Here is a 27,343-nt window from a genome sequence, read left to right on the forward strand (position 1 = left end):
GCAGTCCCTGTTTTTCTGCACTTTTTGGCCTTGGGGCAGCTGGGAACTGTAGGCCAGCAGATGAGGAAGCCCCATTCAATCCAGTGAGTGATACCCCTGCAGGTCCCTCTCTGGAACTACAGCTCAATTAAACCTTATGGGGGAACATTTTAAACAAACAACCACAGCCATCTTACAAACACACAGGGGTCATTTCGTAGAAAAAGAGCTAGGGGAACTCATTAGCATAACACATTAGCATATGCCACACCCCCTGACATCAGGGGCCCGGCGGTGGACCTGCAAGGCCAGCAGGAGTGCGAGGAAGCCCCGCCAAGGCCCTCCCTGGCCCCAGGCAGGCAGGGGTGGGGATAGGCGGGGAGGAAGCAACTTACCCTCCCTCTTCTCCTGCCTCCTCCTGGCTGAATGAGGGCTGGAAGCGGGGCGGCCGGAAGCAGGGGGCGGGGCTTCATCATGTGCCCCGCCCCCCGTACCTCACCCGGGGGAACTGTGTTCCCCCGCGTTCCCCCCACAAAATGACCTCTGCAAGCACAGTTAACTGCCATTTCGTTACACCTACCAACAGCCACTGAGGGAACAGTTAGTCCCACAAAGGAAAAGCGTCTTTGTCAAGAGAGAAAGCCGTTTGCCAGTAATTCTGACAGAGCACAGTGGCTGAAGGGGGAGTGGGCAGGAAAGAGGAGCAGACCCAGCACACGGCCAATGGCACGCGAGTACTCAGGAGTGGCAGCTGACAGGCCAATGGCTGAGGAAGAGCATGGAATCTTGCCACCCCAAAACAAGAATATAATATAGAAGAGATAGTAGTATAAAACATAATTTCGCAAGCAAATTCAAACTGTAATTGCCTGTGTGAGAATTTACCATACAGAATCATTTTTAGTTCAGGTTTATCAGTGAAGGAGCTGTACAAATACAATAGAATAATTGCTGTTCAGTAGTAGGAATTAAGCATCAAATTAATGTGTGGCACCATTTATTCTGTTTTTAATTTTTTTTCCTTTCCAGATGGGCAGCCCTTTTAGTCTGCAGAAGAAAACTGAAGCAGGAGTCCAGTAGCATGTTAAAAGCTAAATGTTGTTAGTCTTGAAGGCAGTTGCATCTGGGCTCCTGTTTTATTTTAATATTTTTGCTATTTTTAAAAAAATCTAAAATTCTTTGCTGTCTCACCCTATCCAAATTTGATATCAGCTTTCCAAACATTGCACATTAATTCAGAACTGAACATTTAAATGCCACTACAAATTATTTCAACATTCACATTCTATTATTATATTATTATAATTATGGTTATTATTATTTGAGTGAAGGTTTTCCCTGAATTTGTTTCAGCTGTGATTTCCTTCCCACTTTTCCCTCCTAGGCCTCTCCCAGGCTCCTTGTCATCATTACTGCACCTGCACAACCGGCAAAGACAGCCCATGCCTGCGTCTATGCCTGGTACCCTCCCTAATCCCACCATGCCTGGATCCTCTGCAGTTCTGATGCCAGTAAGTATACCTGTTCATTGTGTTATCTTATTAGAGACATACTCGGGTTCTTTTATCAAATGTGGGAAATCAAATAATGCTCAAATTTCAAATGAGAAGCCTCCCTCCCCCATTACAATTTCACTGCAGTGAAATTTGTGATGTCTGAGACCGAAAAGCTGCTTTGGGCTTGCCTTGTGCTGGCCCCCTGGAATTTTCGACTTTGAACAGCTGACCTTCATGCCGTGTCACAAATTGCTTCTGACAGTCCCCTCAGTTTCAGAGGCAGATTGCCATGCAACATGGGTGGCTACTCTTTGAGAAAAAACAAGTCTAGATCTCTAATTAACTCCACGCGTCCTGGAGCCAAATCCCTCATTTAGGTGGTTCGATGACATTCAAGTCCTTATGCCTTAACAAAGTGGTGTAATCATAACTTTACGTTGCTGGAGGAAATTAAAGATATACCAAGACACATGAGCTGCCTGAGGAATGGAAGGTCTTTGGCCCAGTTGGATAAGGGGTTGGGCCTTTGGATATTCCAGCCAGAGCTAAAACAAATTTAACATATGTTATTGAAGGCTAAACAAATTTAACATATGTTATTGAAGCTGCGGTGGCTCAAGTGGTTAAGACGCTGAACTGCAGGCTGTGGAAAGTCAGTAGTTCAGCAGTTCGAGACCTGGGTGCCGCAAGACGGAGTGAGCTCCCGTCTCTAGTTCCAGTTCCTGCCAACCTAGCAGTTTGAAAGCAAGAAATTGCAAGTAGATAAATAGGGACCACTTTGGTGGGAAGGTAACAGCGTTCCATGCGCCTTGGTGTTTAGTCATGCCGGCCACATGACCACGGAAACGTCTTCGGACAGCGCTGGCTCTTCGGCTTTGAAACGGAGATGAGCACCGCAACCCTAGAGTCGGATTCGACTGGCTTTCGAGCAAGGGAAACCTTTACCTTTACCTATTGAAGGCTTTCACAGTCGGAGTTCACTAGTTGCTGTAGATTTTCCAGGTTGTGTGGCCGTGGTCTTGGCCTTGTAGAACCTGATGTTTTGCCAGTAACTGTGACTGGCATCCTCAGAGGTATAACACAGAAAAATGGAGTACTCTCTGTGTCAAGGTGTGTCAAGGTACCTTGACACAGAGAGTATTCCATCTTTCTGTGTTATACCTCTGAGGATGCCAGTCACAGTTACTGGCAAAACGTCAGGTTCTACAATGCCAAGACCACGGCCACACAACCTGGAAAATCTACAGCAACTAGTAAATTTCACATACATTGACCAAATAGGGTTTTTTAAAGAATTTTTGCAGTTTTCACTTTTTCAGATTTCACTTTTGAAATCAGTTTTTTTAAATTTAAACCGTTTTGACTTAAATGGTGAATTTTAAAGCAGTAATAGTAAGTATCAGCCCTGACCCAGAATACCCAGGCTAGTCTGATCTTGCCAGATCTCAGAAGCTAAGAAGGATCCACCCTGGCTAGTATTTGGATGTGAGACCTCCAAGGAATACCAGGTTTGTAAAGTGGAGGCAGGCAGTGGCAAACTACCTCTTAATGTCACTTGCCTTGGATACACTGCTGGGTTTCCATAAGTCAGCTGTGACTTGACGGCACAAAAAAAGAAGCAGCAAGTATCACATAATCAAATTCAATCATTTTTTAGGAACACAACAGCAAATTTTAAAATTAGCAAAATAGCCATTTGAATTTACAGGCAAATTTATAGAATAAGCCTGAGAATTCCATTTACCAGACTGTCTCGGTTCTAATTTCATTTCCCACCTCTGTGCATATCTCCTCGCTCTAATCAAGCGGCTACGTTTTGCATTGTGCCTCTGCATCCTGACTCCCAACTGGCTCTTCGTTGTAACACCCATTGCACCCCCTGAATGTAATAGTTGATGGATATCCATCCTCATTTATATCTGACAAAGTGACCATTAACTCATGAAACCTTATACCCTGGAAATTTTTGTTGGCCTTTAGAGTGCTACTGGACTCAAATTTTGGCCTACTGCTACAGACTAAAAAGGTCACCCACTTGAAGAGTTCAAGCATCACTTTTTGCATAATACATTAAGCCCCACTGAGACCAGTTAGTTTGCCTGAGAATGATCAGGTGTACTCCCCATCCTGGATGTGACTATCCCTTCCATAGTCCCCCCAAGAAGGCAGACCTGCCATTTACATCTGTAGCACCTAATCCAGTGATGCTTCCTATCTTACCTTTTGCTCCAAGCAAGTATATAAAGACTCCTGTGCCAGGTAGGCATGCTGTGAACTTCTGCACAAACATGATCACTAGGTGAACTTACTGTGTCCAAACTCCCTTGATTACACATAAGGTGAACTCCTGATGACACTGCCTTTATGTTCCAAGGCAGACTTTGTATTATGAGAAGTTTTTTGGGTGTGAAATAGACACTTGTGCTACAGGGTCAGGTTGTTACTACCTGCAGATGCTTTTGCTCAGTCCAAGAACGAAATATTCCCAGTTACCATAGAACAAGCACCTATTCCAGAGGTGGCCAAACTTGCTTAATGTAAGAGCCACATAGAATAAACATCAGATGTTTGAGAGCCGCAAGACATGAACAATATTACATGTTTTTATTGGGAAATATGCAAATTTGCTTTTTATTAATATTAAATGAGACTGCCAAAATAATAACAAAAGCGGTAAAATCAGATATTGATAATTATATTTATTTGTCCAATGATATTTGTTTGCTAATGATATTTAGCTTCCCCAGCCACCCTGCTGGGAGCCGCACAATATGTGTGAAAGAGCTGCATGTGGTTCCCAAGCCACAGTTTGGCTACCCCTGACCTATTTCCTGGTGTCATGGTTTCTGACCAACTTGTATAAAGCATGGATTTGCTTACCATTCATCTGCTGTTGGCACCTGAACAGTTGGATACTTCCTTTAAATGAGCAACATCCACTAGACTGTTGCCTTTTTTTTTTTTTGCATCTGTATAGTTGGAAGCATCTGTTTGCAAAGTGATTATAAGAACTCATTGTCCTATTATCTGGGCAGACACCAAAGACACACAGAGACCCCTAAATAGTCAGTCCTGACTCAAAAATCTCTAACTTTTTTCTTTTTTACTGTGTGCCTTTTTACTGTGTAGAAGCAACTGAGTGGCATGGTAGCTGGGGCTGCAAAGAAGCCATGTAATCATGCAAGAAAACTGAAATATATAGTTTGCTCAGGCGCATCTTAACAGCTTGCCAAATGAGCAGGAAGCAAGCCATATTTGAGCAGGCCCAGTGTTTGAGCATAATTGCTTTCAATCAGCTGGCTTTGCACTGCCCCCTGTAAACCAGTTACCCTGAAAAGTTTTCTCAATTGCCAGTGGGAGGGCTGGACTTCCATATTGTTCCACTAAAAATACTACAATACTGTTTTGGTAAACAATTCTTTTGTATTTGTCATGCAAATTGTAGGAACCTCTCTGTTGTTTATTCCTTGCATTGGCAGTGTGTTAATAAAGCTGTACCACAATAATCTAAGGCATGTGATGGGAAAATATTCCCCAGATTCAACAAGCCCAGTAGAAAATTCCACAGTTTTCAAACACTCTAAATCATGCATTTTTTCTGTCTTAAACAAATTCTGCCAACAACAGCATAGCCATAATTTTATAAAGTGCTGCTTTAAAAGCCACTTAACCTGAAGTTGTTTTCTACGAGGAATGGGAAGTCATTATGGAAAAACCCAGGTAGCTAATTGTTCTTTTGATGAAGAGGCTTTTATTGATTGTTGGATAAAATGTCATTAGTGGCTACATATTATCATACCAGACAACTATTCAAAAAAGTTTTTAGTTACCACATTGGATGAGCACAAAGAGCCCGTCTTTTACCCACTGGAGAAAAAGCAGCATATGTGCAATCTGAAATGTGTTCTTCCTTTCAAATACCATTTGATTTTCCCCTCTCCTTTTTTTCTCTTTCAAGATGGAGCGCCAAATGTCAATGAATTCCAGTATCATGGGGATGCAAGGCCCAAACCTCAGTAATCCATGTGCTTCATCACAAGTCCCTCCAATGCATTCAGAAGCCAAAATGGTAACATGTTGAAAACATATTTATATCTTATAATTTTGCTTTTTAAAAAAAAAAGACATATCAGGTGGTATACTGGCCTCTGAGCATGAGCAGAGTGTCTCATTTCTCATAATGTGACTGAACGTCTGCTGTGAAGAGGTTTTAGAGGCTGACAGGGTCAGCTGAGTCTACTTAGTTTCCAGGCTTGTAGATCATTGTTGTCTCTTTGGGATACAATTTGATTCAAAGAATGTCAGGGCTCTTAGAGGCATAAGCGTATATTTGAAGATGTTCTGTTGGTACATGTGAAGGTTGGCAATAGACCTTGTCTGTGTGGTGTCTGTTTTTATGCATGAGGGATTGGTTTATAACTATATATGTGATATAAACATATAGCTGCGTTTCATGAAAAGTAACATTAAAAATAATGTTTAGGATGCTTACAGAAATGGATGAAAAATTCTCAGGCATCTGGTTGCCCGGATGGCTACATTTAAAAAAATATTTAGAGTATTTTTAGTAATTCCTCAAAGTTGTGCATAGTTGGCTTCTAATACTGGATTCCGGAACCTTAGATTTTGATGTTTCCTTTCCAGCTTTTGCTACTCATGCCAAACCCCAGATAGAGTCATAGAATTGGAAAGGGCCATATCAGTTGCCTAATTGAACCATCTGTACATTGTAGAAACTGCAAAGCTAAAGCATTCCCAAACGATGCCTACAGCTGCAACTTCTGCTTGAAAATGCCTCCCCCTCAGAAGTGGTTGCATTCTCGGACTGTTCTTACCATTAGGAGGGTTCTCCTAGGCTGCGATCACACACACTAAATAATCCACTTTCAGTCCACTTTCGATGCACTTTCCAACGGGATTTTTACTGTGTGAACTGGCAAAATCCAATTCAAAAGTGGATTGAAAGTAGATTATGTAGTGTGTGTGATCGCAGCCCTAATGTTCCACTTAAATCTACCCTTGGGTAAATTAAGGCCCTTTGGTATGCTCCTGCCCTGTGGAGCGGCAGAGAGCAAGTCTTTGTCCTCTTCCATATAATAGCCCTTCAAATATGTGGAGAGCATGGCAGCATGATCATCGTTCCTCTTCCTAAACATACACAGTTTTTTCAGCCTTTCTTTGTAAGTCTTGGTTTACATATACATTTCTGTTGTATGCATACATGAATGCTTAGATTCTCTCTCTCTCTCTCTCTCAACATTGGTGGTTTTCATATACAATACTATACAGGAAAGTTAAACTATAGTGATTTTCTTGATGTTTTTAGGGTGAAACTGATACACAAATTGTTTTTTGAACATTCTGACTCTACCCTTCAGAGCACAGAATAGCTTAGTTCAGTCAGGGAAAATACCCCAATGTGAAACAGCATCAGTGCACGAGAAATGCAAAGCTGCCTAGACTCTCATATTGTCACCACATGCGTCTAACTTCTTGTTGCTGATTTAAATAAAAAAAGCCACAGTGTGTACTTTTGAAGTTGCTGTCTTTCACTGGGGAGGGGGGGAGTGAAGCCTTTGTGCCCAATAGATGCACTACATGCAACAGACACTATACGGTAGACATGAAAGCTCACATCTTTACCTCAAATATAAATTTTGGTTAAGCAGCCAGCCCAAGGCTTTTTAACACCTCAGCTAAAACCACACTCTGTAAATATGCAGTTGGTTGGCTTAAAGAGCAGATGTAGCCAACAGGGTTGGCAACATCAGCCAAGCAAAATCTGTGGTCAAGGGTTCTCTTTCTGCTGTGTGCCATACAGTAATTGCGATGTGCCAAATAGCAACAGCATCTGCAGCACAGCTTATTAAATCTTTCTGGATTAGGCTGCCGGCAAAAGTGTGTGTGTGTGTGTGTTTCAAACCCAAGCACCATTGAGCCAAGCAAAATACTCCTTGGCTTGGGGAAAGAAAAAAAACACACCACTCTGGCATCTATTTCAGAGACTAAAGTTTCTGCTGTTTCCTTGCCTTTTCCCACCCATTTTTAATGGAACACCGAGGCTTTATAAAAAAATGAAATTATTGATACATATGGTGAGAATTCTGGTTTTTTAATATGTGAAATTAAGTGGACCTCATTTTAATCTGAATGCATTTGTTTTGGCTAACACTCGGACTCATGAAGGTGTTGCTTTGGCAAGGCTTGTCCTTAGGAGACACTACCAAAGACCAGCAAATACAAGGTACCCTTTCTGTACTAGGATTGCCAACCTCTAGGTGGGGCCTGGAGATCTCCTGGAATTACAACTGATCAATAGACAACAGGGCTCAGTTCCTCTGGGGAAAATGGCTGCTTCAGAGGCTGAACTCTGAGGCATTCTGCCCAATGAGGTCCCACCCCTCCCCAAACGTCACCCCCAAGGCTCCACCCCCAAAATCTCCAGGGATTTCCCAACCCATAGTTGGCAACCCAATTTCTGTACATTATGACTAACACATTAGTGCATCATTGAATTGTTTTAACTATTACTTCTATTAATTCTCTAGGTTAATTTCTTTTTATAGAAGCAACAGTTAAAAGAATTCAGTGATGCATTCATTAGTTGTATGTACAATTGGAATGTGACTGCACCTGAATACTTCCACAGTCTTTAAGCGTAATATTTCTGAAAAGCTGTGAACAGTAAACTTTAATTGTTAAAATTCTATAATGATCTGAATTTCCAAAATAACATAGGTTAGTGACTATTGTCTTAGGGAACTTTCCACTGGATCGTGCTTTTTATTGCTTAGGAAATTGATTCCACAAAGACTCCTAATCTGCCATGTTCAAATGGATTAAGTGGGTGTTGATATAAATGGATATACCCTAATAAATTTCCTTTGGGTATGTTTGGACCTCTTCAAATATATGCATTTATTCTTTTCTTTTGACGGTGTTTTATGAGATATAATTGTTTAGTTAACAAATTATTAAAGGTTTCCTTGCTTGAAAGCTAGTCAAATTTGAAACAAAGATCAGTGTAACAGCAGCCCTATATAGTTTGAGTAAATTTAGGATATTTAACAGAAAGAAATAGAAAATGTTATCACTGTAATGCGGCGATATATGAACATCTGTGAGGGTCCCTGTGCCCCCCTGGGGTCAGCCCACCTTCTGCCACTTTCCCAACAGTGCCTCCATTGCTCCCATAGTCTCAAATGTGGTAAGGGAGGGGTTAAGTCACCCTTCCTCCCTCTTCTTCCCCTGAGTTGGCTCTCTTTACAACATCTCTCTGGGCATCTTTGTGAGCCACACCCACATATCCTCCTTGGCTACTTGAGGGAATGCATCCTTTATAGGAAGTTGCCATCACCTCCTCCGAAGGCATAAGGCCAACTGCTCACCTGTCCTTGTTGCCTCCACCTCCCATTTTCCCCATGCTGCCTCCCGTACTCTCCATGTTCAGCCCATCCTCCCCTGCCCCGCCCCGTGCACTCCACACACACACACCCAGGATTGGGGGAAACGGTTGCCAGCTCCAAGTTGGGAAACTCCTGGAGATTTGGGACTAGAGCCTGGAGAGGGCAAGGACCTTGGTGGGGTATAATGCCACAGAATCCATCCTCCAAATCATCCATTTTCTCCAAGGGAACTCATCTCTGTAGTCTAGAGATCATTTGTAAATTCAGGAGATCCTCCGGCCCCACCTGCAGGCTGACATCCCTTGCTACCAAGTCCCAGACCTTTCAGCAGGGCCCACTGCCACTGACCGCCCCCATGCCGCCCATGTGGCTTTCCTGCCATCTGGTTGTGCATGCTGCCCAGCACTAAAAGTGCATGCAGGTGATGCAGGTGGCTGGGAACGCAGGTAGCAAGAGGGCTCACAGGGAATGAGGAAGGTGGCAGGAGGGCACATGGTTGGTAGTGGTGGAGGGCTACACAGAAGGGTGAGCATGTGTGTGTGACCTCCAAAACCTGGACCTGGCTCTGAGTGCAGGAGCTCTGTTGTGCTATCCTGTGTGGTTGCAGTGTGTGTGTACATACAGCAGTCTTGTGGTTTTCTTTCACACATATCAGTACCCTGGGATTTTTTTTTTGAAATGTTCAAGATAATCACTTTTTAGCAAAGCTGCAGTATTTAGGATGCATTCAAACATCAGATTTCGGTATGGTTAAATTTTTAAAAAATGTACAAAAATAATGTTTGCCTTCTTCCCCCTTCTCTTTTTGGGAAGAGCACAATGAAGGAATGAACTGCTGTTACAGAAATGCAGGCATACAGACAGTTTTTGTCCACTAACTAAGATCCTAAACTGAAATCAAACACTGGTTAGAAAATCCCAGTTTGTGAAGGTTAAAACCGCATGCCCATATTTGTACCACATGGGTAACCAGAGTTAATCTTAAATGCCTGTTTCTTCATTGTGAGGCCAGTTTAAGCTGAGTTAATGCACATAGCTATTCAATTGTAGTTAAATTGGATGTCAGAATGCAACATCAATCAATAATTCAGTAAAATTAATCCCTCAAAATTCTTTTTATGATTGAAAATGGTCCTTCTTCCAATGTATTGGACAGTACGTTTTTAAACAATATAAGTCGTTTTCAACAGAAGTTCGTATAAAAACTCTTTGAGGCAGGTATCCTCTTAAACTATCGAATGTGTCATCATCCTTCTGTCCCGCATTCTTAAAATGGTGCATGATGCAACATACGTAGTTATTTACCAAAATCAGTGGGTTGTATCCAGTAATACTTTTCTGCTAACTAATGTGTTTACCTTCAACAGAAGGACAAATTTCCTCTTTTGGTGTCTCTTTTAGTAAGAGGAAGACTATTTCTATTGGATGGGAATCATGGGATTCAACCAAATAATGATTTTATTTTCAGAATTAATGTTTATTCACAGGCTACTTTATTTAGATGTAATTGTTTGATCCATCAGTTATCTAAACAGATTTTTAGGTGAAGGAAATATTTAGTTTTAAGTGATCTGCTAAGGAATTAAAACCCAAATAATCACAGTGCAATCCTAAACAGAGTTATACCCTTCTAAATCCATTGAAGTCAATAGGTTTAGAATGGTGTAACTCGGTTTAGGATTGTACTGAAAATCTGCTTTCTTTAACTGGGTACCGTTTGGGAAACATTAAGAGATTTTAGGAATCAGTGAAGCATGAGTCTCCGAGTGCCTGACAAGTTCATACTGTTCCCATTTCTAAGAGCTATGAAACACACTACTGAGAGCAAAGAAAATGGGACTCCACACTCTGATACTATTATTACTCATTCACAGTTTGTGCTAATTCAGCCAGAGCTCATTGATTTCATTGGAAGGGTAAATCACACACATAGCTGGTCTCCCACTGAAATCAATAGAATGAAAAGTGATTTACTTTGGCTGGATCATGCCCTACCACTTCTAGCATTATCCTAATGAAGTGTCTGTCTCCATTAGATCAGTCCACCTTCTACACACTGTTTAAGTGATGATAAGACACCTGCATAGTGCAGCCCAAACGAATAATGATACTACTTATTTCAGAGGAGGCGAGGATGGAAGCAGGAAACGGAAAATGCTAGCGCAAAGTAAGCAGTGCCATCCTCTGGTATATAGTAGGGTTTTGTCAGAAGCCAGACATATTAAAAATATTTATGTAATTTAAAATAATTTTCACGGGTCTAGTGAAGGCTATTTTAGGCATCAGACTTTAAGACACATTTAGGCATTTGTTAGATGCCATTAGAATTCATGTGTAACCTTGGCACCTGATAATATGGCACAACCAGATCTTTCATGTGAGCTTGAATATGCAATGAAATACTATAATAAAAAAACAATATTTCTTGAAAACGTTCAAAAACATTGAAAGTGGACCCATGCCTTTTTAAAAGGAGTATATTAAAATCCATATTTATATTTGCCTATGTTCTCAGAGGCGGCCTTTATTCTAACGAAAAGATTTTATAGTGTATATTTTCAAGTTTGCAGTTATATATATTTAAAGGGAAAGCAACTTTTTGTTCTGAATCACTCTGTGCACCTCTGCCTCAAAAGGCAAAATGTCAAGACATATTTAAATTCTCATCAACTCCATACAAAGAAATATTAGTTGCAATGCGCAATCTGATTTTAAGTAATGAATTACCCTGTGTGGGGTTCAGCAAAATCAGACTTCCAAATTACTTACGTGGTGCAGGAGATTCTGTACTTGAAGCATACCCAAAATTCAGTCTTGCAAGTCATTATCTGAACAGCACAGCATAAGAATAATGACTGATTCTGTCTAATTAATATAAACTTTGCGGAGTCTAGATACAGAGGCATGCAAGGAATTCCTTTGTTAGTGCCCTACCTTTGTTACATAATTGCCATGATCTTGGTCAAGTCATTTCACCTCCATAGATAAGTTTCCTTTACTTGAACTTGGTCCTTAATTACTTATGCTGGGATCGAAAGAGTCTCTTTGGCACCTTCGGGCTTCTCCATTTTTTCCCCCTTATCTGCAAATTTGTGTTTCTGTGGCTTCTTTCAAAGATACTGTTGAAAAAATGGCTTGCACGGAGGGGGAGCTCTGATCAGGAGAGGAGAGGGTCATCAGAAGCGATGCGGCACGGCTGCTAACAAACAGGAAGAATGCGATCGGGATTAGCAGTGTAATTAATTAAAACATTAGTTAATTGTATTAGCATGCATTAATTACTAACCTTGAGAACTACTATCCATTATTGTAGTGTGAGGAAGGTTTAAAAGTGAAGAAATAAAAGTAAATTTTAATAAGAGGAAAGCGGGGGAAATGTTTTTCAGCTCATTTTTAATAGTATGATTTTTTTTTAATCCATGAATATTTGGCATGCTAAGTTTCCCAAGTAGATAAAACTAGATCTATTAATATTGGAAATCCTCTGTCTATGAGGGCATTTATGGTGTGATTAGAACATGCATCTGAAGTGCGTGCCAGATGAAGGAAGAAGAGTCCACAGTGTAAAATAACTTTTGTTGTTAATGGCGCATGAAAGTAATCCTGGAAAGTGAAACTGCACAAATTCCAAGGAAAAGACTAAAAAATATCTTTGTGCAACAGAAGTTCCCATCCCTGTAACACAGCAGAGTTATAATGTCCTCTTTTTTTCCTGGCTTTGCTGCTATAAGACGACGTTTTCATGTACAACCAAGTCCAGGAAATAAAGGGATGTATACATGAGTTTCATGTTTTAAGTTCACCAAAGATTTCAGTAAAACTGAAACTGTGTGTGTGTGTGGCACAGATAGGTAGACACTTATCCCTTCAGGGTTAACACCAGAAGATCACAGGAAAAGCATGTCTGCGATCTAATTCCATGAACAAAACTTCAAATTGTTTGTTAACCAGGAACCAGTATTCTAGTATTAAATAGTGGTTTAAATTCTGGTTTGCGGGTAAGAAGCAAACCCCAGTGTTAAAGTGCTGAATTCAGAGGTTTCAACAAAATGTGGTGACACCCAAGGCTTCATTGCACAATGAAGTTTTTAGCCTCAGTTCACACAAAGGAAGGGAGAAGGGAAAAGCAAACCCCAGTGTTAAAGTGCTGAATTCAGAGGTTTCAACAAAATGTGGTGACACCCAAGGCTTCATTGCACAATGAAGTTTTTAGCCTCAGTTCACACAAAGGAAGGGAGAAGGGAAAAGAGCACATGACTTTTTTGTTGTTGTTCAGTCGCACAGTCGAGTCCGACTCTTCATGACCCCATGGACCAGCTCCCGCCAGGCCTTCCGGTCTTCCGCCGTCCTCTGAAGTGTGCTCAATTTCATGTTCGTTGCATCTATGACACTGTCTAACCATCTCATCCTTTGCCGTCCCCATCTTCTTTGACCTTCAATCTTTCCCAGCATCAGGGTCTTCTCCAGTGAGTGCTCCCTTCTCATTTGGTGGCCAAAGTATTTGAGCTTCAGTTTCATTATCTGGCCTTCCAGGGAACAGTCAGGGTTGATTTCTTTTAGGATTGACTGATTTGTTCTTCTTGCAGTCCAAGGGACTCTCAAGAGTCTTCTCCAGCACCATAGTTCAAACGAATCTATTCTTCGGCGCTCGGCCTTCTTTATAGTCCAACTCTCGCAGCCATACATGACTACTGGGAATACCATTGCTTTGACCATGCGGACTTTTGTTGGCAGGGTGATGTCTCTACTTTTTATCATGCTGTTTAGGTTCGCCATCGCTTTCCTCCCAAGGAGCAGGCAACTTTTTAGGGTTGTTTATATTCATGATGTCTGAATGCTGCCATATGGATAGAGTGGAAAGCATGAGACAGAGATAGATAAGTAAGGTGAAAAGGGATAATTTTAACAGCAGCCTAATAACTTTTTTTTTTAAGTCAGGGTATATTCAAGGTATTTTCTCTGTATATCAATAACTAACTCAGGAACTAATTTTCTCTTCCATGCCACTTCCAAAATGAAATGTTTGAGGAGGTCTAATTTCTAATGATTTTTTATTTTTTGTCAAGTGGCAGTCAACTTATGACAACGCCATAGCTTTTAAAAGACAAGAGGTGTTCAAGGGTGATTTGCCACTATCTGCCCCTGCTTAGTAAGTCTGGCATTCCTTGGTGGTCTCCCAGGGCCAACCCTGCCTCGCTTCTGAGATCTGATGAGATCAGGCTAGCCTGGGCTACCCAGGTCATGATGACTTCCAACAAGCTGTTTTGTAAAAGTTGTTTGCTGAGTTGCTGATAGGCATTCAGATGATAGTGCATAGTGGGAAATTACAGTTTCTCAGTGATCCTACTGCTATTTGGACCATTTAATGGCCTCCGTTGCCACCTCAATTTAATGGCCTTTTAAAGTCATAAACTTATTCTCATCCTCTGGCTCCAGACTAACACAAGAATTGCTTCCCCCCTCCAGTGGCCGTCCAAAATTCTGCCTGAAATCCTGTTACTGGGTAATGGGGAACTCCAGATGGCAGGATGCAATTCAGGTTGCTGCCAGAGAGGGGAGGCAGAAAAATCACATTCCACTGGTGGAAATGCTTGTGCCTGCTGAAACTGGACTGAAACTAATCATACTAACCTGGCTCTTGAGGAACTTGGCCTTATTTTTAGAGTGATCTTTAGGACTCATAAATCTTTATCAACTGCTTTTGAGAGGTGCAGCAAAAAGAGGGTCTCTACCTGACTAGAAATTAAAGAAACCCCTACTCTTGTCTCATTTCCATTGATTCAGTAATATGAAATTTTTATCAGTGATCTATTAAAAAACCTCATCTGTTTTTTTGAGAGTTCTCTCCCATTCAGGGGCAGATTGGCCATTTAACTTACAGAAAAATTTCCTGGTGGTCCTAGAGAGCTGCTGATGGCCAAGACCCAGCAAGTAACTCTGCCAGCACCTTAGAGTCCACTTGGCTCAGACCCTGATGTCAGCTCTAGGGTTGCCAGGTGAGGCTGAAAAGCTGGCAGGGGACTTTCCAGGAGCCTCCAGGAGGGGGGGGGAGGAAAGACACATGACTGAACTCTGAAAGAGTTCTGGCTGTCACATTTAAAGGGACTGCATTCCTTTTAAATGCCTTCCCTACATTGGAAATAATGGAGGATGGGGCACCTTCTTATGGGGCTCATAAAATTGGACCCCCTGGTTGAATCTTGTTGAGACTTGGCAGGTTTTTTGAGGAGAGGCACCAGCAGCTATACTAAAAATTTGGTGCCTCTACCTCAAAATACAGCCCTCCCCAGAGACTCAGAGATCAATTCTCCATTATACCCTATGGGGGCCTGCCTCCATAGGGTATAATGGAGTGCCCAGCAGACATTTCCCCCTCCCCCCGCTTTCTGATAACTAATGAGCAGGGGGAGGGCCTCCAAACCAGGGGATCCCCTGCCCTCAACTGGGGATTGGTAACCCTAGTCAGCTCACCATTTGTGTCCTCCTGCACTGCTCCCATTTTGTGGGATGAGGACAAAAGCCAGAAGGTCACAGTCCACAGTACAGTAAAGCAAAACACAAAAAGGAAACTGTGCAAAAATTGCTGCAGTCATCATTACCTTGTGAAGACTTCTTTGATTGTATGTCTGAAAAAAAACAAATGGACTTTCGGCATTACATGGAAATATAAACTTTTGTGATATAAACTGCAGCAATTTTTGCACAGTTTCCATTTTGTGTTTTGCTTTACTATTTTGTGAGATGAGGCAAAGGGTGAATTAATGCCACTGTTGGTACCACTGAGTTAAGTGGCCTCTGAAATACTGGCTTGTAGCACCACAGTAGGTGCTCAGCTGGACTTGTTCTAGGGCCACTTTAACTTTCTTAGTCTGCACCTGCGCCCATTTTGGTTACATGTACATAGCATGTATGTGCTTTTAGTTCCAATATCTGCAGGGTAGAGAACGAAACTAGAAAACTGGACTCATCCACCTGAAAAACACCTGAAAACAAGAAGAGTTGTTTAAAAGGGACAATCAAGTAAATTGATCAAAACAGGGGAAAAATTCAACAAATGAAGGGTTATGTGGTCAAATGGGCTGATCGTGTTCACAGCAACTAATAAAAGTTGCAGTGAGAAAGACCTTTGTGTGGGTTTATATACAGAGAAGCTGGATTTGTTGTTCATGTCATTTCACCAGTGTTTCAGTAAGGGGAAGGGGGTATAGAGTTGGAGCTCCTGCACAACTTACCTTTTGTGACATTCCTCTTTCGAAATGCATTTAGAAAGGTATGCAAAGTATGATTTGGTCACCTAGCTTTCAGTTCAAGACTTTTCTCTGCTTGGTCCAGCTTCCCAATGTTTCTGTGGCCACTTGCCACTTGTTCAGTCCCCAACTCTGGCCACTTGTTCAGTCCCCAACTCTGCATTACGTTGTTTATGTAGGTGTCTGTCCATATCCACCCATGTTATAGGTCTCCTTTTAGTCCAGTTCTCCTTTTTATTAGCTAGTGGCTGCCTGCTGTTGTCCCCCAACGACCACTCTCCTATCAGTCAGATTCTGCTACCACACCCCTAGGGTCCCAAGGGTCTCCAAGCCAGGGCTCTTTTTGTAGAAAAAGCCCAGCAGGAACTCATTAGCATAATAGGCCACACCCAACAGCAGGAACTCATTAGCATATTAGGCCACACCCCTGACAGCACAGCTCATTAGCACATTAGGCCGCACCCCCATGTTACCAGAAGTGTGGTCATCCAGCCACACCCACCTTTTGCTTGTTATTCTGTTTACCTTGTTTGTTGTCAAAACCCAGGGCCTTTTTTTGTAGCAGGAACTCCTTTGCATGTTAGGCCACACACCCCTAATGTGGCCAATCCTAATGAGTTTCTGCTGTTGGGTGTGGCCTGTTATGCTAATGAGTTCCTGCTGGGCGTGGCCAACTTGGGAGCCAGCCGGAACTCCGTTCCTGTGCGTTTCTGCCCAAAAAGAGCCCTGCTCCAAGCCCATGTATACTGGCTGACTACTCAAATCGAAAAGGCTTCATTGCTGTGTCTTAAATTTGCTAACTTTATAGCTGGGGCAAAATCAGAACCCAGAAGAACCAGGTTCCAATGTGAACTCTGGCCAGGGGAATGAGCTGAATAAGGTTAAGGAAAATTCAACTAAAATGAGCCATGAGAAAATTTGTAAAAGAGAACTGGATTCTGTCTCTTTAGCCTGGAGCCCTTGTTGGGAGACGATTGAGGAATAAAGGTTTAGGCCTAGGTGGTCTCTTAGCTTTGTGAGGGTTTAGAATGGTACACATGAAAATGAAGAACAAATTTTTAAGACAATTCCCTTCTGTAATTAATTTCAGCCATCTCTGCTTCAGCTAACCAACTACAGCCTCCAAACCCTTGACCAGATTGTCTGGAGCAGTATTTGGCCGGCCATCCATCAACAGATACAACTGTTCCAGCCTGAAGCAAGATTAGAGCACTATGTATTATCTTTGTCACCAACAGTGTAGATAGACTGGTAAAGAGATGTTTGATCAACAGTAATCCACTGGGTAGCATTGTAATCTCGTGCCGTCTACTTTATATCTCAGATTGCGTTCATTCCCTGGGGGTGAACTAGGCACTGAGATTTGTGTTTCTATCCTGTCTCTCATATGCACAGTGGGGGGGGGGCAACCCTGGTTGAGGGTTGGGTGAAAGGGCTTTTTTTTTTTTCCTATTTTTTAGTGTGTGTGTGTGTGTTAAGTGCCACCAAGTCACCTTTGAATTATGGTGACCCTATGAATTAATGTCCTCAAAAACATCTTATTATTAACAAAATTGCTCAGGTCTTGCAAACTAAGGGCTGTGGCTTCCTTTATTAAGTAAATCCATATCATGTTGGGTCTTCCTCTTTTTCTTCTACTCTCAACTTTAATGTGACCAAAGTATGATAGCCTCAGTGTAGTTATTTTAGCTTCTTGGGACAATTCAGGCTTGGTTTCATCTATAACACACTTATTTTGTCTTTTTGGTGGTCTGTGATATACATAAAGCTCTCCTCCAACACCATAGTTCAAATGAATCAACTTTCTTCCTGTCAGCTTTCTTCATTGTCCAGCTTTCACACCCATGCACAGTAATCACGGATGACCTCCATAGACACCTGGATCGCGGCAGGTCAGCACTGCTGTTTTTGCTTGAACTTACAGCAGCTGTTGACATGATTGATTATGACCTAATGACCCACTTGGGGACAGAGGGTGGCAACTGGGGAGACAGTCTCAGCGTGTCACCCTTTGGTGTATGGCATCCCCCAAGGGATGGCATCCCCCAGACTGGGATGCCATTAACATCAAGACCACTTGTGAAGAGCTTGGGTGTGTTTCTTGATGGATCCCTTTCAATGGAGGCTCAGATCACAAGTGTTGCCAGACAGTCATTTTTCCACCTGTGTCAGGTCAGGCAACTGGCTCTCTTCTTGTCTCACCCCAATTTAGCCACAGTAATCCATGCAACTGTCACCTCCAGACTAGACGGCTGTAACTCGCTCTATGCAGGGCTACCCTTGAGGCTGACCTGGAAACTCCATCTGGTCCAGAATGCAGCAGCACATGTGCTTACAGGTACACCATCTAGAGCCCAAATACAACTGGTGCTCCACCAACTGGCTCCAAGTTGAATACCGGATCAAGTTTAAGGTCTTGGTTTTAACCTTTTAAGTCCTACATGATCTGGGACCAACATATCTTTGGGACCATCTCTTCTGGTATGTCCCCCAAAGAGCATTGTGCTCTATGGGCAATAATCTTCTGGTGGTCTCTGGCCCGAAAAACATTAGCCTAGCCTCAACCTGGACCAGAACCTTATCGGCTCTAGCCCCGGCCTGTTGGTGAACGCTCTCCCAGATGAGATTCCAGGCCCTGTGGAATCTGATGCAGTTCCTCGGAGTCTGCAAAACAGAAATATTTTGCCAGGCCTATGGCTGAGGCAGTGAAGTTTACATCTGAATTGGCCTCCTCCAGCCCCCCTCTCTGCCACCCATCCTGTCATTGTACTAGTTTCCATCAACACACAGGTTGTATAACCCCACTTTGAATAATTTATGCCATTCTGTGCCTTACATCATCATCTGATTTTATTTAATCTACTGTTGCTAACTGTTTTTAACCAACCTATGGTATTGTTTTAACATTGTTGTTACCTGCCCTGAGCCTTGCTGCACAGGGAAGGGCGGGCAATAAGTCTAAAACAACAACAACAAGGAATACTATGGTATGAATGATCTTGATCTTGGTCGCCAGTGACACATCCTTACCCTTAAAGGTTTTTTCTAGCTCCTTCATGGCTGCCCTTCCCAGTCTAGGTCTCCTTCTGATTTCTTGGTTGCAGTCTCCCTTTTGGTTGATGATGAAGCTAAGGAATAGAAAATGTTGAACAATTTTGATATCTTCACTGTCAGCCTTACAGTTGCATAATTTCCCAGTAGTCATTACTTTTGTGTTCTTGATGTTCAGCTGTACTACCATTTTGCCACTTTCTGCTTTAACTTTCATCATGAATCATTTCAAGTCTTTACTGTTTTCTGCCAGTAATGTGGTGTCATCTGCAGATCTCAGATTGTTAATGTTTCTTCCTTTGAGAGCCAGCACGGTATAGGAGTTAAGAGCAGAAGACTCAGATCTGGAGAACTCGGTTTGATTCCCCACTCCTCCACATGAAACCTGCTGGGTGACCTTGGGCCAGTCACAGTTCTCTCAGAAGTCTCTCAGCACCGCCTACCTCACAAGATACCTGTTGTGGGGAGAAAAGGAGAAGGCGATTGTAAGCTGAGCATACTCATTAAGGTAGAGAAAAACAGGGTATAAAAACCAACTCTTCTTCTTCCTTCCACCAGTTTCACTCCAGCTTCACCAAAATCTAATCCAGCTATCCTTATGATGTGTTTTGTATTTAGATTGAAGAGAAAGGGAGATAAAAAACCCATCCTCGTCTGGCGTCTTTGCCAAATGAAGACCATTCTGTTTCTCCACAATCTGTCCTAACACTAGCCTCTTGTCCAGAGTACAGGTTTGCATCAAGACAATCAGATAGTGTGACACACCTATTTCTTTTAAAACCAATCATAATCAGAGGGTATAGTAAACCCTATATGAACAGAATTGTGTGTTTGGCTTAGGAGGGTTTGGCTTAGGGTTTGATTTAAGAGAACCATTGGGAAGGACCAAAACTGGTATGAGTCAAGGGATGCGGGATTTGTGAATTTTGTTTTCTTTATAACCCTGCCTTCTTCCTAATTTAGGCACTGGATTTAACATTTTTAAATGTTAAATGTTTAAATCTACCTACAATAGGGATTCCAAGTCCCCCCGGGGGGCGGGGAAACCCCTGCCCGGGAGGCCCGTTCCCTGCCGCTGCCGGATCGGGGACCCGGGGGGAACCCCACCCCCAAAGCACGTCACACGGAAGTGACGCAAGCATGTTGGGGACGTTTGGGGTGGGGCCACAATCATCCAAGGGAAAACTCTATGGTTTTCCCTCGGATGATTGTGGCCCTGCCCCCAATGTCCCCGACGTGCTTGCGTCACTTCCGTGTGATGTGCTTGCGGCGCGTGAGCGCTTTGCGCATGCGCGCAGACTCCCGGAGCAAGGCTGGACTCCCCCGCTCCGGAACACTTGGCAACCCTAACCTACAAAGCAGCTTGCTTTGGATACCTGGTGTGCTGAACTATGATTACCATGGACTGTATCTCATTTTAAGTTACAAGCTGGAGGAAGCCTTATTGGGAAATGTCGGTCAGTTCTTAATAAGCCAAGTTACTATGAGTTGGAGAAATTTGTATATGAAACCAGGAAAATATGAGTTTTGTCAGCATTACATGCAACATGTGAATATATAAGTGACTTGACCTACTTTTTGTATTTCTGCTGGTATAGCAAGAATGTGTGTATCTTCTCATGATGCTCAGAACTGACCATCCAGTACTTATTCAGGATGAGAGGGGTTTGTCCATTGCTGCTGTTTGTAGCTTCTTGGAATGTAAGAAACCATCTTTGGTCAAATTAACTAAGGGGGAGGAGACTGCAGGGAGAGAGCCCTGAGACAACATCAGGGACCCAAGGCTGTTTTTCTCTACACCAAGATTATCCCTGCCAACCATCTGCTACAGAGGAACATGCTCCTGCCCTGTGTGGACAATGGGTTATAGAACAGAAAACATTCTTCTCATTTTGAACTTCTGAAAGTATTATTAGGCATGAGATGAACTTGATTGTGACATCTAACTGTGGACATATATATTTTGCCATTAGTGAATAGTTTGGTACAGGGGTCTTGTTGTAGAAAAAGAGCTGCCGGAGCTCATTAGCATAACTCATTAGCATAACTTATTTGCATATGCCACGCCCCCTGACATCACCGGAAGTGACAGAAGGCCACACCCCCTGACATCACCGGAAGTGTGTCAGAAGTTTGGTAATTCACAATGGTGGAATGCAAGAAATCATCTTGTTTTGAATTGTATTCTCTGCCCACCTGATTCCACTTTGTGGCCACAGCAGATTTATACTGCTGCTACCAATTTTATTGTTTATTGTTTTTATGATTTTATTGTAACAAGTCTTTGACTCGATCTGTTGTGATCTGCCCTGAGCCCGTTTGGGGAGGGTGGAATAAAAATCCCAAAAATAAATAAATAAATAATAGCAATCATTTATCCCTTTATTATTACTATTACTATTATTATTAATTACAATACAAACAGTGAGTATGTATGAAAGCACTAGACGAACAGCCAGAGGCAGTGATACTAACAAATTCACTTATGAAAAGCCAGCTGAAATAAATCCTACTTTCCTGGGACCAAGCACCATTGAACAGACTTGCATAGGATACTGAGTAGACCTTCTTGTGGCTGTTCTCTCAAATGTGTAACCAGTATGGATAATCCTGGTCCCATTGGCCTTTGGGTGATATTTGGTTTATGCTGCTAGATTTTTATTATCCACCTTGTAGAAATAGCACCTGCTGATTTTAAATCCCACAAAGCATCAAAAACTTTTTGCACTTGAAATTTTATTTCACGAAACTGGTGGGGTGTTTTTTTAAAAAAATCCTCACATCTTAGTCATGAACCTTTATTTTTCAAGGGAAGTTTAATTTTGAAGGATTTTTCAGCTAAATGGAGGATTGTGTTATTTAAGCAAAAAAAGAAGACCTTTTCAAAGCACCCCCTCCCGCAGTCTCACTTTTCAGCAACCCAGAAGATTTTGCCCAGACGAATTTGAATGTGAACTAAACTGGCCAAAACATTAACCAGGCCTCTTACATCCCATAAATGTCAGTTGAGTTAGATAAATACAAATAAATGAAGATTGTGACTTCAGTTTTTTATATAGCCAGTCTACTCAACCCCCTTATGCACACTAGAAGGTTACTGGAGATTACTGCTGCCAGCTTTCATGTGGCTACCCTTAACACCATGTGGCTTCCATGGTGCAGCAGCCTGGAGGTCCCAACCCTGGTGTGAACCAAAGCAAGTGGGAGAGGTCAGTGTCCAAGCATTGCCTGAGGCCAATATGTTCCATCTTGTCTTCAGGGATATAAAAGAGCAGAACTATTGGTGCCTAAGAAATATTTCTGGAGCTATGCTCAATATATTTTCACAGCTGTGCTCAATACACGTTTCACAACTGCCGTTGGCATTATTCTTACTCAGTCTGCATATTTAGCAAGCAGTGGTCTTCTCAGGATTTTGAAATGTTGATAATTATTACTCTAATTATACAGATTGGAGCTGCGGTGGCTCAAGTGGTTAAGACGCTGAACTGCAGGCTGTGGAAGGTCAGTAGTTCAGCAGTTCGAGATCCGAGTTGCCGCATGATGGAGTGAGCTCCCGTCTCTAATTCCAGCTCCTACCAACCTAGCAGTTCGAAAGCGAGAAATTGCAAGTAGATAAATAGGTACCACTTCGGTGGGAAGGTAACAGTGTTCCGTGCGCCTTGGTGTTTAGTCATGCCAGCCACATGACCACGGAAACGTCTTTGGACAGCGTTAGCTCTTCGGCTTTGAAACGGAGATGAGCACCGCAACCCTACGGTTGGACTCGACTGGCTTTCGAGCAAGAAAACCTTTACCTTTACCTTTACCTTTAATTATACAGATTAAAGGCATGACTGCATGACACCTTGTCTGCATTCAGTATTCCTTGGGTATTCCAAGGTGGGGAATTGTTATCTTTATTTCAGGGGCTTTCTGAAGTTCTGCACCAACAGTGGAAATACTGTCACGTTGACAGGTAGCAAACCAACATCAGATGAAGCCCTGCATGAATGAAGACTGAAGAATATACTGGATATGCACAAGAAGTTCCTGGGAATAATGCATTGTGGTAGGGTTGCCAAATCTTTTAAACTTACCGGTGGGGGAGGCTCCGTTCCGTCCGGGAGCAGGCTGGTTGTGCGCGCGCGCGCCGCTGTGACGTCACCAGAAGTGACATCAGACGTTGCTGACGTTGGGGGCGTGGCCGAGCTCGTCGGGGGGGAAACATATGGTTTTCCCCAGGTTTCCCCCCCCGCCGACCGCAGCCACGCCCCCAACGTCAGCTTCGGCGGCGGGGTTCCCCCCGGGCCCTGATTCCGCCAGGGCGGAAATCAGGGCTCCGAAGCGGGGGGTTCCCCGCCCCCCGGGCACATTTGGCAACCCTACATTGTGGATATATCCAAAAAGGCAGAAAATAAAAACAATGACTAGCAGTGGAGTCCTAAGCAGTTATGTCACTCTAAATCCCACTTCCACGTCCAACACAAAGTAACTAGAGCAGCTTTTCCCTGTACTCATTCACACTATGGAAATTGCAGGGTCTTGGATTTTAAGACTTCTTTTGAGCAGTTGAACTGTGCTGCAGTTTTTAGCAAGATCCAAGCAGTGTGCCATTATCACAGCCCTCCATATTGAATTCTCTAGCATCTAGGCCAAGCCCTTTCCTTCTACCCCCTTCCAGCATTCTGTGGCCTATTATTCAACCCACATCCTTACCAGATCACTGCAACACACCAACCTTTTTTATTCATTCAAGTGTTTGTGATTCCTCTCATAATTCTTACTTGTCATCTCCTACAACTGCTAGGGCTCATGGTGAGGCATCTGAAGGAATCCAAAGTGTAGTACTTCCATTCCTACAACTCTTTGGCAAGTAGATATGCTTCAATAGAAAGTACACAATTTCTGGGAGTCTATTGCATACCAAAAGTGGGCACAGAAACTATTCTTCATCAGTCTATTTTGGAAAATCCGCAGAAGGAAGTAGTGGGCAGGAATTTGCAGTAAAGAAGGAAAAACATCTCTATGTTTTTCCTCCGTGATTCCTAATATGGCACCTGCAGTAGTCACCATGGTGCCCACCAGTGTGTTTCCTGGTACCCACTTCCTCCTTCTCCAAAGCACCTCTTCTACAAAGTAAAGAGCCAATCCTGCCTTTTCTCTACCTCACTGGAGCAGGAAGTGCTTCAGAAGAGCCCAGGGAATATCACCTTCATGTCTCCAGACGCTCCCATTTGGCAGTAGCTCCTACCACCAATTGCTTAGCTTGGAATTTCCCATCATTTTGTTATTGGACCCAAGTCCCACAACAGCCACCATTTTGTGGTTGCCTGTATTCCCGTATAACAGTCATTTTATGGTGGTGCTTGCTAACTGATCTCAAAATTCCAAAAGTGGCCTCCCTCCCTAATTCCTCTTCAATTTCAATGCACACTAATCTGTAGCAGTGAAACAAGATACGTCAGCACTTGAAATGCAGACAGAGTATATCCTCCTTGGGTGTGTAACAAGAAATATTCTCTAGCCCTCTTCTTGAAAATAGTGGGGTAGAGTGGGATACAAATCAAATAAATCAAATAAAATAAAAATGCCTCATTTTGGCACCTACATTATGGAACGCTAGCACACAATTACTTTAATAAATGCCAGCAATTATTAAATCTTCTGCTTCAATCTCTGAATGCCATTCATCGGTCTCAACACGATAAATAATGTACTTAAAAACCAATAGCAGTCACCGAGATTCTTAAACCTGGGCGAGTCACATTACCCGCAGTATCAAAAAAAGGCTGATTAAAATTAAATCGGAGCAGACAAAAGCAGTGTTGCAGAGGAAGGCTCTGTTACAGCCAAGTCACTTTCCAGGCTAACCTCTGACTTATTTATTTCTCCGACATGCTGCAGTCTGCCTACTCTTTCTAGTTATAATGAGCATTAATTGATTCGCTGGATCTATGTAGAGCTTGGGCACTAGTAAGTACTATCCCAGTGGGTACACAACTAAATAGTTTATGAGGTAATTAGTATTTTAATGCCTTTTCTAATGAGCCTTTTCAGTAATGAAACCTCGTGAGAGTATTATTGGTTCATATATTTCTTCAGACACAACAGAAGCTCAGCTGCTAAGAGGTTTTTGTTGTTTTTTTAAAAGCTAGTTTATAACACCGTTTTAGTAACTTCTTTCTGAACGCTTGCCTTATTCACATTCATCTTATAAATAAAGATTGAATCTTTACTTTTTCCCTGGCTGTTGTGGGCAATGCATACTGCCCGTTCAAAGGCTTTGGGACCCTTTAGAGGCTGCTACTTGATCTCGGCAATTTTGTAATGAATAAATAATGCTGTCATGTGTAAGAGAGTTGTTTCAGATGAAAAAAGAAAATCAACAAGCAGCCCTGTGCTTGGCTGCGTGTTTGTGCGGATTTATAACTGGTGTCAGGTTCAAAAGCGTGAATATATACAACCTTTCAGCGTCAAGCCAGGATGTAGATTCTAGACGCTTAGAAAGCAGCGTTAAGGGCTGTGATCAGGAAGCTATGTGCATGAAATTATTTTCTAATATTCTGCAGGCACAATCGTTCACGTACCTAAGTGTACTTTCGTGTGCTTAATCTATATTGGTTTATGGCTGAGGGCTCCAGAACTGGCAGGTAGGGATTCTTGTTGGGATTCTAGCAGCAAGGTAGCCTATTGTCGGCTAAAAATATCTGGTTACAGGTTTATTCTCCAGAACTAGAGCTAGCCCCAATATGTTTATCTGTTTGCCTCCCATATCTTTTTCATGCTTTGCGTCATAAAACACAGATCCAATATAAAATATTTCAACAAATATGTTAAAGGTTTGATGTTACCGAATTGTATCTCCATCCAAAATAATCTTATCCAAGTGTAAGAATTAAGTGGGCAAAGCACAAGCCCACAGTTATTAAAGAACAGAGGGTGCCTCCCATGTCAAGAGTAAATACTGTAGCTACTGCATTAGATCAGTGGCAGTATCATGGACTGCTGAATTATTTTAGCCACAGTATTAAAGTAGCATTCCATTCACCTGTTCCGGCAAAGGCTGCTTCACACATGAGTGTACGTGAAGGAAAATAGACATTTGTGTGCTCTTCATGCGTGATTTCCGGGGCAAAAGGACGTACATCTTCACAGAGGACATAATTAGCTTGTGGAACTCCCTGCCATAGGATGTGGTAATGGCCACTAGGTTAGAAGATTTTAAAAGGAGACTAGACAGATTCATGGAGGATAGGTCTTCCAGTGACTATTATCCATGATGGCTAAATTAGACCTTCATGTTCATATAAATGCCAGATGTGAGAGGCAGCAACGGGAAAGTTTTGCCCCTATCCACCAACCGTGGGCCTTCTAGGACATCTGGTTGGCCACTGGGGGAAACAGAACACCAGACTAGATGGACCATGGTTCTAATTCAATAAGGCTGTTCTTATGTCCATAACAGTTTTTTTCTATACCATTATATATCCTTTTAAGAAAAAAGATAATTCTGTTCCACCAAGGGTGAACCACTTGCAGAAGCAGATTGATCTCTCTTGCTATATTGAGGAATGCATGTAAAACACTGAATGCAAATATAAAACCAATTGTTAATGTACATCCAAATAGAAGGAATCAAAGAAGATCCCTGTGCATTATTTAAGGTGACACAGACCATGTGACCTAGCCAAATTTAACCTAGCCTCTTCAGTGTGCAAGCACTAATAGTTATTGCCAAATTGTCTTCCAGAACAGAACCAAAGAACAGACAGTTGAAAACCTCTACTTTGCAGATTTATTCTGGTTACTGTAATTTTTGAACAACTGAATTTCTGTATAATTGTAAACACGTATAACCTAATTGCAATCTCTGGTTTAGAAATGTAACTTAATTTGAAAGCTTCTTAAACAATTTCTAAAGAGGAAAAAGCTCCTAATTGAATTGTGAGGAGAAAAAAGAAAAGCCAGTCTCAGATTTCATGTAATTTCAAAGGTAATATGCCCATTTAATCTGTCCATCAAGGTGAATTTGATCCAGAAACTTCAACTGTAGGTCTAGCATCCCCCTCCCCCCAGGTTTCTACCTCAGAGCAAACTAGTGATCTCTCTCTGATGTTTTTTGAAAAGCACCCATTGCTTCAAGAACTTTAACTGATTTTGATGCCAAGCCATTACTGATATT

At 42.3% G+C, this 27,343-nt stretch overlaps 1 protein-coding gene across 2 annotated transcripts in view; it reads left to right on the forward strand.

Moving 5' to 3' along the window:
- The window catches only part of CREB5 (cAMP responsive element binding protein 5), a 261,112-nt gene that overhangs the window by 181,759 nt on the left and 52,010 nt on the right, over window positions 1-27,343 (forward strand). For both annotated transcript variants that reach the window (XM_015405789.1, XM_015405790.1), the window contains 2 exons: window positions 1,364-1,490; window positions 5,434-5,544. In XM_015405789.1, the coding sequence (XP_015261275.1) occupies window positions 1,364-1,490; window positions 5,434-5,544 (238 nt within the window). The remainder of the gene's footprint in view (window positions 1-1,363; window positions 1,491-5,433; window positions 5,545-27,343) is intronic.

The sequence above is a fragment of the Gekko japonicus genome, unplaced genomic scaffold (assembly GCF_001447785.1).
Source record: "Gekko japonicus isolate JY-2015 unplaced genomic scaffold, Gekko_japonicus_V1.1 scaffold126, whole genome shotgun sequence".
Classification (NCBI taxonomy): Eukaryota; Metazoa; Chordata; class Lepidosauria; order Squamata; family Gekkonidae; genus Gekko; species Gekko japonicus.